This window comes from Oryzias melastigma, unplaced genomic scaffold, assembly GCF_002922805.2.
Source record: "Oryzias melastigma strain HK-1 unplaced genomic scaffold, ASM292280v2 sc00250, whole genome shotgun sequence".
Taxonomy (NCBI): Eukaryota; Metazoa; Chordata; class Actinopteri; order Beloniformes; family Adrianichthyidae; genus Oryzias; species Oryzias melastigma.
In genome coordinates this window covers 265,535-279,054 of record NW_023416890.1, presented here as the reverse complement: position 1 = coordinate 279,054, position 13,520 = coordinate 265,535, and the positions used below count along the sequence as shown (strand labels likewise).

General features: G+C 40.9%; 1 protein-coding gene across 1 annotated transcript in view; it reads left to right on the top strand.

The window, feature by feature from the left end:
• Positions 1-13,520, top strand: part of LOC112138826 (all-trans-retinol 13,14-reductase) — a 96,104-nt gene that overhangs the window by 28,110 nt on the left and 54,474 nt on the right. Inside the window, exons 2-6 of the mRNA XM_024261472.2 lie at positions 475-657; positions 1,436-1,574; positions 1,748-1,850; positions 9,603-9,798; positions 9,878-10,075. Of these exons, the coding sequence (XP_024117240.1) occupies positions 475-657; positions 1,436-1,574; positions 1,748-1,850; positions 9,603-9,798; positions 9,878-10,075 (819 nt within the window). The remainder of the gene's footprint in view (positions 1-474; positions 658-1,435; positions 1,575-1,747; positions 1,851-9,602; positions 9,799-9,877; positions 10,076-13,520) is intronic.

Below are 13,520 nucleotides of genomic sequence, written 5' to 3'. Positions count from 1 at the left end.
GAATGGGTCTGTGACTGTGAAGCGCTTTGGGCCCTTGAAGGAGGGTAGAAAGCGCTATACAAGTATACGCCATTTACCATTTACCACTATCATCAGGCTCACCATATTCATAGGCTCACTTTACTCCTCATTCTCCGCGAAGTATAGCCTAGTTTTTTCCTAGCAATTTCTGAGCGGTTTTGATTACTCTTTTGCCTACTTGTGTTTTGACCCTTGCCTGTTATACTCGCCTACCTGTCTAGCTCCTCGTCCTTGACCTCTGTTTTTGCCCCTGTCTGCCCTTGGATGTTTAAATAAACGTACCTGCTTGCACATGGATCCAAACACTTCCGCGTCTTCGTCACAGTGTGGGGAATGTTTTTCTAGAATTATTATTTGCTTTATGTACAGCACTTTGGGCTGTTTCATTACATGAAAGGTGCTATGTAAATAAAATTAATTTGAATTTGAAAAGTATATTCTGTTTTTCTGCAGGATTCCGCTTAGACAGGGTTCCTCTTGCCCTGGATGCTGTGGTTATTGGCAGTGGCATTGGAGGTTTGACTACAGCGGCCCTTCTGTCTAAAGCTGGGAAAAAGGTTTTGGTTTTGGAGCAACATGACACAGCAGGGGGCTGCACACACACCTTCCAGAAGAAAGGCTTTGAATTTGATGTGGGTATGTGGCACACACTCTGCTGAGGAAAACCATTAACCCTCGAGCAAGAAGATAAGCCAGTTTAAAGTCATACATATCTGGAGTTTTCCAGGTTTGACCCTGCTCTTGTTCAATCATCTTTTCTCTCTCTTTTGTTGAGTCTTTATTGTTCTTTTTTCCTTGCTTTTTGCAAGTGCTTCAACAGCAGTAATGTTATCTTTCTAGCCCTTCATGCTATTCTGGGCCTTTATATGCTGTTTGGTTGGGGGGAGGGGGGTTGGGGGCTTGATCAATATTTAAAAAGACTGACTGCTTGGGCAAAGGGACCAGTGCAGTATGCTATGATTATTTTGAGGCTTTGGCTATTTTTTTTTTTTTTTTACGAAAAGGCCAGTTTGGGTATTTGGAGCAAAAGTCGCAGTGAGATGTGAGATGTGTTGTGCAGACCTATCTTTGAACTTTTAATTACATTAAATTGTTTGGAAACTCAATACAGCCCCCTGGATTTTGGTTGAAAAATACTACTGTTTTTGGTCAAAAAAGGGACTTGTGCTGGGGTTGCTGGAAGGCGTGTATTTAGAGCTTTGATTGCTGATAGTTATTACTTGTATAGAAACGTTTTAAAGTTATTCTTTACCAAATTGCATGACACAGTTCTTGGTAATTTTGTGACAGTTTTGTCCCAGTCCACTGGTCAGAAGTGTGAAGATTATTAGATACTTTCAGAACAAGTATTTACCTGCTAAAAGTTAGATGAAAACAATTACCACTTAGCTTTTTTATCTGCTCCCATCTTCAGGTGTCCATTACCTGGGACAGTTACATGAGAATAGCCTGCTGAAGGTTGCTTTAGACCAGATCACAGAAGGACAGCTACGCTTTGCAAAGCTGGAACAGCACTATGACACAGTCCTCCTGGGACAGCTGGACCATCACAGGTATCTGTATTTTCTAAAACTTCGAGAATAAAGATTTCACATTTAGCTTTGTCCTTTTATTTTGTGCTACAGTCATTTTTTGCCAATCACATTAAAATTTGTGGACAACAAGTAAAGGGTTCTTGTCTTCTAAGGCCTTATTCACTTATTCCCTTCGATGTTCTCTTTCTCAGAAAATACTATATCCACTCAGGAAAAACAGAGATGTCAGCATGCCTCAAGAAGCAGTTTCCAGAAGAAGAGGAGGCCATTGAGGAGTTCATGAGGTTGATGAAGGTAAAAGCTGCATTGATGGGAGGGAAAAAGAGCAAAATAAAACTGACACAATCTGAAAGAAACTAAAAGGTAAAACAAAAATTGGTTTTATGTCAAAGAATATTAAGCTATTTAAAAAGAAGTTTCAATGTGCAAATTACTATAATACAGAGAATAAAACTTGCACATTGATTACCTACAACCAAACTATATGATGTCTGATTAGGTAAACAAGATAAAAGAAAAGCAAACCACCCGTCTTGTTAAGGCAAGGCAAGGCAAGTTTATTTGTGTAGCACATTTCATGTACAGAGACAATTCAAAGTGCTTTACATAAAACATTAAAAGAAACAATCAAAAGAAATAGTAAAAAGGTGATCATTAAAATAACATTGAAAGAAAGTAAAAAGATTTTAATTTAAAACAAGCATAGATAAACAGTGTAGACATAAACTTTTGAATGCATATTAATAAAATGCAACTGAGAACAGGTGAGTCGTTAACCTGGATTTAAATACACTGAGTGTTTCAGTAGATCTAAGGTTTTCTGGAAGTCTGTTCCAGATATGTGGTGCATGGAAGCTAAATGCAGCCTCTCCATGTTTAGTTCTGACTCTAGGAACTGATAAAAGACCGGATCCAGATGACCAGAGAGGTCTGGTTGGTAAAATCAAAAACCAAAATCCTAACTCTTATGGTGAAAAATCCCAATGAAAATTAGAAAGAAAGAAAGAAAGAAAGAAAGAAAGAAAGAATTTTTGAATTTACACAGTCCTTTAATAAATCAAATTAAAGGGGCCCTACCATGAAAATTCTACTTTTCAAAGTTCTAAATGCATTTTACTGTTCATTCCTCTCTATAAAGAACCTCAAAGCGGTATTTTGATCCATTCATCTACTTAAGAGTAATCCTGTAAAAATCTGCACTGTCTGCAGCAGCCCCTCCCATACCCACGAAAACGAGCAGGTGGAAACGTACTGATGTAAGATCATAGACTGTAAAAATAATGGACTAAGCGAACTATGAGGTCCCCTATTTGAAATAGGGGTGTTGCGGATCACAAAACTCACGGTTCGGATCGTGTCACGGTTTTAGGGTCACGGTTCGGATCACTTTTCGGATCAGTAAAAAGTTAAAAAAAAAAACAACAAAAAAAACACCACCAACAACAACAACAACAACAACAACAACATGAAAGCTAAATTAATTTTTGGAAACGTTTCAAATCATATATTCAAAATGAATATAAAGTACTTCCCTTACACAAAAGTTCAAAACTTTTGCTCACTGAGGCCTATTTATTAAAACAAAAAATCTTTAAAGTTTGAACACAAGCAAAATGCTAAAACTTGTAGTTTCTGAATACATACAAATCTACAAAAACAGAGAAAAGAATGCTTAAAAATAGTTTTGAAAATACCAAATCTATCTGGTGTTCACTTGAAATACAAATGTTCTGATCCCACTCGCCAAATGGGGACATTTAAATATTTAAAATAATAATAATTATCTGTAAAACGTGGCACTGTTGCACCCGCTTTTCCTGGTGATCTTTTTGGCTTGCCATAAAATCATGTCCATTACGGATGTATTCTTTGAATCCAGAAATTGAAACGTGTACTGATGCTTTTATTCAGGTCTTAACATTAAATAAACCTGATATCTATCCATCCGCGTCAAGTTGAGTAAAGTTTGTGACGGAAGCTGCAGGGTTTTTCCTGGCTTAAAATAAGGTGGTGGTGTCTCGTGGGGACTTCAGATTTGTATACCTTAACAAGTTTATTTTATTATTATTATTATGTAACTTTATTGAACATTCTTTCAATTTACATATTTTACTATAGATCACCTCATTATAAAACAGAAATGTAACTAACAAGCCTAATTTTGATACACAATAAAACAACAAATTATTCTAGTTTGAAGCTCCATACAAAAGCTTCAGAAGAAACCCTCAAATTCATGGCCCCGCCCCCTTGTCCGTTTACGAGCACTCTCTCCTTTCCGCGCGGCAATAGACAGACTGTCTCCTTTTTTCTTTTTTCACGGAGGTTCTCCTCTAAATCAGGTGTTTAAACTCCTGATTTTAAAGCGTGTCTTCTCTCCCTTAAACTCTGTGGGTCTGACGGTAACAAACAGCTGTGGAAGAATAGTCCAGTCGGACCGAACCATTTTCAATTAAGAGGAAGGGGGGTCCACAGACGATGTTTCCAAAACAAAATATATAATTATTGTTACCTTGACATTAAAATCAAAATATTTGCGATTATATATTGGTTATTGGTTTACTGAAATAATTGTTTCTGTTGTATCATTTTGTCATCATTCGGGTCTCCGTGGACTCTCTCTCAGTCTGGGCTCCTAGAATCAGCCACATCCCCCCTTTTCCAGGAGCTGGTGGCGGCCGACACCAAATTCTCTATGCAGGAAAAACGCTAAAAGCTCCGCCCACACGCAGCGGGAGATTCAGGAACAGACTTTAAGAAATAACCGTGAAGCTGTTACTTCAGCGCTGGTCAAAACAAAGAGGATTTACAGGAATTTGACAGAATTTCATTGATGTGAACGGACAATGATTAAAATTATGAGAGCCCAAGGTGTGTGCGCTCGCTGGGGGTGGGGGTCGGAGTGGTCCGCGGTACACACGTGTCCGAACCGTGTCCCGAACCGTGGCTTCTGATCCGTACGGACCACGGATAATCTGTGATCCGCAACACCCCTAATTTGAAATGCATTACTTCTTCTCCTCACGAAAGTAGGCCGCCGCTTTCACCGTCACATCCTGAAACAGATACCGCCATTTGCAACCCATCTTCAGCGATTGGTCTGAGTCATAGCTGAGTCATGGAATCTACAGGAAGTACTGTCGCCAATCTGGAGTGAGTTTATTGCAACCGTCTTTCCACGCCTCGACCACGAGACCGCGGATGTAAACAGCTTCCACTTTAATAATGGCGGCTCGGGAGAATTGTACAAGTCATTGTTGAAGCCTTTGAGGGAGAACCATTCCAACATTTGATTCTGTCAGCGGTCCATATGGATTTACTTACATTTATTCCTTTTTGTCGAGATAAAAGGAGCATTTGGGTGACGCCGTGCCCGAACTGCGCGTGTCCCCTTCGCGCGCGCGCCGCAGCGTAACTTCACATGCGCTGCCACGTTACAGTCTGATCAGATGCACGTGAGAAGCACGTTCAGCGGTATTTAAAATAAATAACCCAACAAGTGAACAGCTGGATATTTTTTTCTGTTTGAAAATACGACCAGGTCCTTTCAAGTTTGTCTCGCGCTCCTCAGACCTCTGCGTCTAATTCAGGCTTCAAGCTGGAAAAGTGCGGCGAAGATGAAACTTTGGTTGGTGATTTTATGGAAGAGCTGTACCATTCCGTATGATACGCAACTTATGATTTATAAGCTACGATCAAAACTGTGAAAAAAGAAAAACGAACGTTAATCAAACAAAAAAGTCCAAACACATAACCTCAGAGTGAAATCTATTTCTACAGAGTAAATCCTCATCTAAAAATGTCGACAGCATGCTCCTCTTGTTGTTTCAAACTGCTGCATCGGTACATTCCATTGAGGAAAACAACAGTAGGACAATGATTGGCATATTGTTGAATTGTAAAGTAGATGTTAAAAGGTCTTTCACCGCATTGATGAAGTCTGCTCCCATTGGCTACCCGTCATCTGTCAATCAAACCCCCCAGACGTTCGACGTCAGACCCACAAACGCTTATAGAGCCATCTGTTTGGTCAATTTTCAACTCTAATGACTTGTGATAATGGGAACAAATCTTTTATAAAAAATTAGGATTAGAAAAAAGAAGTTAAGCAGAAAGCAGCAGAGGAAGAATTATTATTCTGACATATAAAATGACTGAGAAATAACTGTCTGTTTCTCAACGTAAGTCAATGGGACTTTGGCCTTTTTGCAACCCAGTGGTACTTCCTATATGGAACACGGAAGGAGGGGGGTTTGCTCTGTCCAGTTATTTTATATACAGTCTATGTGTAAGATCAATGCCAACAGCAGCCTCCAGGAAGAGTCTGCTCTGACAGCTCCGCCCCCAGACTAAACCAACACTCAATTTCTCCACAGAGCTAATGACGATCAGCAAAAAACTTAATTTTAGATGCAGAATACCGTATATCTTCCAGTGTTGTCCTGTCTACAATAAATTCCAAGTCAAATAGGTGAATGTTACTTTTGACGCGCTGCTTCTTTAGGACCCCCCTAACCCCCAACCACTGGTCCGGCACAGCCATGAAGGAGCTGCGTATGTGTTGTGATGCAGTGTGCCAATGGCCAGACCTACTAAAGATATATATATAGTATGTGCATCCATCTTTAAAGAAGTTTGGATTGTTTTGTGGGAGAAATACAGACATGGTGCCACATGAAATGTCGAACCTTCACACCGGTGGTATACAGGGTCTTTTTTGTCATGGTCTCAAATTCTCCATCACCTGCTTGATCAAAAGCTAAAAATTTGTAATCATCCTCGATCCAATCCTCAACTTTTGGGGAGACAGTCAAACATGGAATATCGTATTGTGAGGAGGCAGTCCAGCACACATTGGAGAGTCGAAGAAAATGTTTCCATCGGATAGGAACAGATTTCATGACATCCTCTACCACTTTAGACGTTGATTTTGGGATGAAGACAAATGTCCCAGCTTCACACAACCAACCTCCTGTAAAGCTGATCTGACTGAGCAAGGGTTCAGAAGGTCCGAGGGAACCAAATAAGGGTTTCTTAAGAATCCACGATCTGGGAGTAGCAACCAGAGCCTGTGCAAACTTCAAGGCACTTCAGGCATCCAACACGGAAAAATAAAAAGGGGAGAGACCACTCAAATCCAGATGTCCTCTAGTCAAAAGGAAGAGATGTTTGTCATATCCAAGACCTCCAGCTCGTTGGCAGTGTAAAGCCATAGCATGCCGCATCAGTCTGGATGTAAAATCAATTAATCCTTGGCCCTCCTCCGAGAGCGGGAGAAACAGGGAAGCTTCTCGAGTCCAGTGTTTGCAGCTCCAAAAAAAAAATCAGTAAGGATACGCTGCACTTTGGGAAGTAGATCCCTAGGAGAAGAGAGAACCAGCAGCTTGTGCCAAAGCAACAAAGCCACTAGGTTATTAGCAACTATTTCCATTTAGAAAACAAAGCACAAACCTTGTGCAACAACCCATCCTAATTTTTCAGCTGAAACTCATGAGGGCCGAATCGAGAGAAGGAGAAGTTCTGCTTGGATCTTGATGAAGTGATGATGAGCTTCCCTCGAAATGAGAGAGTTGTCATTGGTGCAGATTTCAATGGTCATGTTGGTGCAGGAAACCGAGGTGATGAGGAGGTGATGGGCAGGTTTGGTATCCAGGAGAGGAATGTAGAAGGACAGATGGTGGTTGATTTTGCAAAAAAGATGGAAATGGCGATAGTGAATACATTCTTTGAGAAGAGACAGGAACATAGAGTGACCTATAAGAGTGGAGGTAGAAGCACACAGATAGACTACATCTTGTGTAGACGGTGTAATCTGAAGGAGATCAGTGACTGTAAAGTAGTGGTTGGTGAGAGTGTTTCCAGACAGCACAGGATGGTGGTGTGTAGAATGACTCTGGTGGTGAAGAAGATGAAGAAAGAGAGGGCAAAGGCAGAGAAGAGGACAAACTGGTGGAAGCTGAAAAAAGAAGATTGTTGCATGACTTTTAAGAAACAGTTGAAACAGGCTCTGGGTGGTCAGGAGGTACTCCCAGATGACTGGATAACTACAGCTAATGTGATCAGGGAGACAGGTAGGAGTGTACTTGGTGTGTCATCAGGAAAGAGAGTTGATAAGGAGACTTGGTGGTGGAATGTGGAGGTGCAGGAGTGTATACGGAGTAAGAGACTAGCTAAGAAGAAGTGGGACACTGAGAGGACTGAGGAGAGTAGACAGGAGTACAGGGAGATGCAGCGTAAGGTGAAAGTAGGGGTGTCAAAGGCCAAAGGGCTTGGGAGGACTTGTACGGTAGGTTGGGTAGTAAGGAGGGAGAGACTGACCTGTACAGACTAGCAAGGCAGAGAGACAGAGACGGGAAGGACATACAGCAGGTTAAGGTGATCAAGGATATGAATGGTAATGTGGTGACAGGTGTCAGTGGTGTAATGGAAAGATGGAAAGAATACTTTGAAGAATTGATGAATGAAGAGAATGAGAGAGAACAAAGAGTAGAAGAGGTGACGGTTGTGGAGCAGGAAGTAAGAAAGATTAGTAAAGGTGAAGTGAGAGGGGCTTTGAAGAGGATGAAGAGTGGAAAGGCTCTTGGTCCTGATGATATACCTGTGGAGGTATGGAAGTGTCTAGGAGAGATGGCAGTGGAGTTTCTGACCGGGTTGTTCAACAGGATCTTAGGTGGTGAGAAGATGCCTGAGGAATGGAGGAGAAGTGTGATGGTGCCCATTTTTAAGAATAAGGGAGATGTGCAGAGTTGTGGTAACTACAGAGGAATAAAGCTGATGAGCCATACAATGAAGGTGTGGGAAAGAGTAGTGGAAGCCAGACTAAGAGCAGAAGTGAACATTTGTGAGCAGCAGTATGGTTTCATGCCAAGAAAGAGCACTACAGATGCAACATTTGCTTTGAGGATGTTGATAGAGAAGTACAGAGAAGGTCAGAGAGAGCTCCACTGTGTCTTTGTAGATCTGGAGAAAGCTTATGACAGAGTGCCCAGAGAGGAACTATGGTATTGTATGAGGAAGTCTGGAGTGACAGAGAAGTATGTCCGAGCAGTGCAGGACATGTATGAGGGCTGTAAGACAGTGGTGAGGTGTGCTGTAGGGGTGACAGAGGAGTTCAAGGTGGAGGTGGGATTACATCAGGGATCAGCTCTGAGCCCCTTCCTGTTTGCAATGGTGATGGACAGACTGACGGATGAGGTTAGACAGGAATCACCATGGACTATGATGTTTGCAGATGATATTGTGATTTGTAGTGAGAGCAGGGAACAGGTGGAGGTGGAGTTAGAGAGGTGGAGGTTTGCCCTGGAAAGGAGAGGAATGAAGGTTAGCCGCAGTAAGACAGAGTACATGTGTGTGAATGAGAGGAACCAGAGTGGAAGAGTGAGGTTACAGGGAGAAGAGATAAAGAAGGTGGAGGAGTTTAAGTATTTAGGGTCAACAGTACAGAGTAATGGAGAATGTGGAAAAGAAGGGAAGAGGAGAGTGCAAGCAGGTTGGAATATGACTTTGTTTTAGCATAAAATTTGATGAGTGTTCATGAATAGCTGATATCATTATTAGTTTTAATTTATTAGTTTTATTTATTTAGTCATTTTTAAGATTATGTGCTTCTTTTTTAAGCTCTTAAGACATCTCATTTTCATTTTTTTTTTTACCACAGAAGTTAATTTTCTTAACTGTTATTTCTCTGTCAGATAAATCAAACAGGCATATCAATGGACAGCTCAGGTCCTAAGGAGTTAAATCACGGCGCTAGTATGTAGCAGTTAGCAGCTGCTGTTTAGCCATCTGTCTGCAGCATAAAGAGCTTCACATTAAAAAGAAAACAAACACTGTCTTTTTCTGTTGGAATACCCAAAGTCCAGAAGGGTATAGTCTAAATAAAATGCATTTAACATGTAGTCAAAATGTAAAATCATTTTAAAGGCATTTTTACTTGGTTTACCTTATGGCCTAATAAAGAGAGCGGGGAAAGGAAGGAATACACCAGCAAGACATATCAATGTAAACAGTTAAGAAAAGTGGGCTTAAGTTTTGTTCTTGTTGCAGCTGGCATCTCGAAGAACTCCTCTCATTGCTGTCTTGAAGATGATACCGTACTGGCTGGTAAAGCTCCTGACCTGGACTGGTCTATTGAACCAAATATCTCCAGTTTTCTGCCTTGCAACAACCAACCATGCAAAGATGATGTCTCGCCTCACACAGAACAAGGACTTGCAGGCTTTGTCTGCCTACCTGTTTTATGGTCCTGATAATCTCACACATACAGCTGAGGTTCATATTGAGCATGACCCTCACCATCCCATGATCTCTCTGTCTTGTAGGAGTCCCTCCCAAAGAATCCAGCTTCCTCATCAATGCACTTCTTCTTCACCATTACAAACGTGGCGCTTTCTATCCAGTTGGAGGGGCCAGTGAATTTGCTTTTCACATAATACCTGTGATTCAGAAAGCAGGTGGAGAAGTTTTGGTCAGAGCAAAGGTGCAGAGTATCCTCGTCAACAGCAAAGGGGAAGCCTGTGGTGAGTATTGGAGGATTTCTTTGCATTTCGGGGCATGTAGAAAATAATTGTTCTAAATAAAAATAAAATTCATTTTAAAAAGTAAATTGATATTTCCCTTATCAAAGTAATAAAATAAGTAAAATACACAACTTTGTGGACAGCATTTTACAGCTTGATTGCTGTAAAATGACAGACAGGAGAATTTCTGTGTACTGTATTTTATTTTTCAGTAATAATGCGGTAAAACACAGTACACAGATACTCTACTGTATTTCATTTTACAGTTGTACTACTGTAAAATTTATATAAATATATATATATTTGTTAGTGGTATCCAGCTTCCAGTAGTTGCCGAAAATGTACTGTGCTTCCTTTTATAATAATATTTAATGTTTTTTTTTTTCTTCTCCAGTTTATTTGCTGTAAAAAAATATGGTAAAAAAATGTTGTCTGGCACTTACAATGACTTCTCTAGCTGTTTTGAGTGAAGGCCATTTACACCCATTCACTTAATTCATTATAACCACTCATGCAGCTGTTTTTGCTTAGCCAATGCCATATTCACCCTGAATTAAGGCCAGATCTAGTCATGGGCAAGGTGGAGCAATGCCCCCCCAAATTTCAGGACTGCCCCCCCCAAACGTGACGCCATGCAAACAATAAAAACAGAGCGCTCTCTGCTCTCTCTGGCTCCCATTCAAAGTAGCTGCTAGTGCTGATTGGTAAATCCAAGGGAGGGCGTGGCCTCTCGCTTCACTCGGGTCCTCCTCTCTCACTCTGTTGCTCACTCGCACAGGCTCAGCGGCAGAGACACGCGGTTCTCTGCAGCAGAGCTGGGCAGAACTGTTTAGAAGTTTTTATCTGCTGTTTGTCGCTGAAATGGCTCGATTACCCAAAATTTTAACTCTTTCTTGTCCTCATCTGTTGCTTTCTTTGTTGTAATGTGGAGGAAAAAGCGAGAAACGAGTTGACAAAGCGCAGGTTTCTGGTTGTTAAAGCTAGCGCTGTTTGTAGCAGCTAAGCTAACAGTACCGGAGCATTAGCTGTGTTTGAGATGACTCGCCTGGGTCGCCTCAGTGAGACCAGGGGGCTGCAGGGGGGAAAGGCCCCTGAGATGAAGTTGGTGTTGTCTTTCATATTCCATTGAATTTTAATTTGCTTCACCTCCTTAGTATAAACTTTAATATTATGTTGTTCATAATATTTTTTTAAACATTTGTCCATGGAGAACAGACATAAAATAGCCACTGGGTTAATTTAATGTCCACTGTCCTGGATAAATAAATAATATTGAAATTCTTGTTAATTTTTAAAGGCAACAATAACACTTATATTATTTGAAATCTTGTTCATTTTTACATCAGGGATTTACTACTATGTAGCCTATTACTAAAACACAAACTCGTATCTATGAAGAAAATACATTATGAAATTTAAAGAATTATCGTGATATTGTTGATTGATATTTATAGGGCTGCACGGTGGCACGGTGGTTAGCGCTCTCGCCTCACAGCGAGAAGGCCCTGGTTTGACTCCCAGCTGGGACCTTTCTGTGTGGAGTTTGCATGTTCTCCCCGTGCATGCGTGGGTTTTCACCGGGGACTCCGGCTTCCTCCCACCGTCCAAAAACATGCTTCATAGGTTAATTGGTGACTCTAAATTGCCCCTGGTGTGTCTGAGAGTGGATGTGTGTGTGATTGAGGCCCTGCGACAGACTGGCGACCTGTCCAGGGTGTACCCCGCCTTCACCCATTAGTAGCTGGGATAGGCTCCCGCACCCCCGCGACCCTGAAAGGGAAGAAGCGGACAAGAAGATGAATGAATGAATGAATGAATGAATATTTATAGTGTATTGAGTAATCTAATGAAAATAACAAGAAAAGATTAAACAAAATACCAAAAATACACAACAGGATTTCAAATGCTGGATTTGACCTAATTCCCTGCTGATGAAAATACATTCTGTTATCACTAAAGATTTTCTCATCCATGGATTTTTTTAAGCAACTTTGAGATACAGGAATCAAGAGTTTCTGCAGTAGCAACTTGTTGGTTTGGTACATTGATGACGACAAAAAGAGATATTTTTTTGTCATCTGCTACAAAGAAAGTGTGTTGGCTGTTTTAATAGTTAAAATAGTTTAGTATTCCATCCATCCATTTTCTTGACCGCTTTGTCCCTTTCAGGGTCGCGGGGCGCCGGAGCCTATCCCGGCTACTGAAGGGCGAAGGCGGGGTACACCCTGGACAGGTCGCCAGTCTATCGCAGGGCCTCAGTCACACACCCATTCATTCTCACATGCACACCTAGGGGCAATTCAGAGTCACCAATTAACCTATGAAGCATGTTTTTGGACGGTGGGAGGAAGCCGGAGTCCCCGGTGAAAACCCACGCATGCACGGGGAGAACATGCAAACTCCACACAGAAAGGTCCCAGCCGGGATTCGAACTGGGGCCTTCTCGCTGTGAGGCAAGAGCGCTAACCACTGCGCCACCGTGCAGCCCTAGTTTAGTATTTATAAACTAATCTTAAATAAAGTGACAAAAATACACATAATAAAAAAATAAAATATAAAAAAACCCAAAATAATAAATGGCTAAACAGAACATTAAAATAAGTAAATAAAAAGCAACAAGAAAATACATATATATATTTTAAGACAAAAAATAAACCAAATATAAACTATTGCAAATGAATAAAAATGACTCAAAATAATAAAGAAATAAATAAGATGTCCTAAAAAAGACCAAAAAGAGACGGATAAGCAAACAGACCTTTGATCTGGATGTCAGCTGGACGAGGAAGTGAAGATCTTCATGGACAGAACTTCCTCCAAAATCCTGATTCTTTCTCCTTCCAGTTCACCAAAGACTCTTTTAGCTAATTCTCCAATGTTTATTGACTGTGATCAATACATTCAATCATTGGTTTCTCAGAGTTCTTGATAAAATAATCAAAGCTAACATCAAAATGCTCTTTCATTGATTTACAATCCTTTCCAACTGCGGTCAAATGAGCCGCCGTTCACATTTCCGTGGTCACATCAAGAAGCTCCGTGGAGTCTGGTGGAGATTTTCCAGCGTTCTCAGTCCTGCTACCGTAAGTATTGGATGAAACTCACACAAAAAATCCAGTGATGCTGATTTGACCACAGAAATGTGAACGGCGGCTCATTTGACTGCAGTCAATGTGAAGATACCATCTTCTCTTCTCCAGAACCTGAACTAGACACTAGGAACAGATGAGGGTTTAGTGCATGTGCAGCAGAGCTGTTGATGGAAAGAAGATCATTCATTCAAAAAGTGTGATTGACTGAGATTTAAAAGGAGAAATACTTGGAAATGCAAAAACAAAATGATTTCTTATTACATTTGTTCTCTTTCGGAAGAAAATGACACACAGACTCGATAAAACTCTAAAAACAGGATTTTTATCGGATTGGGGCTTTTTATAGGCTTGGG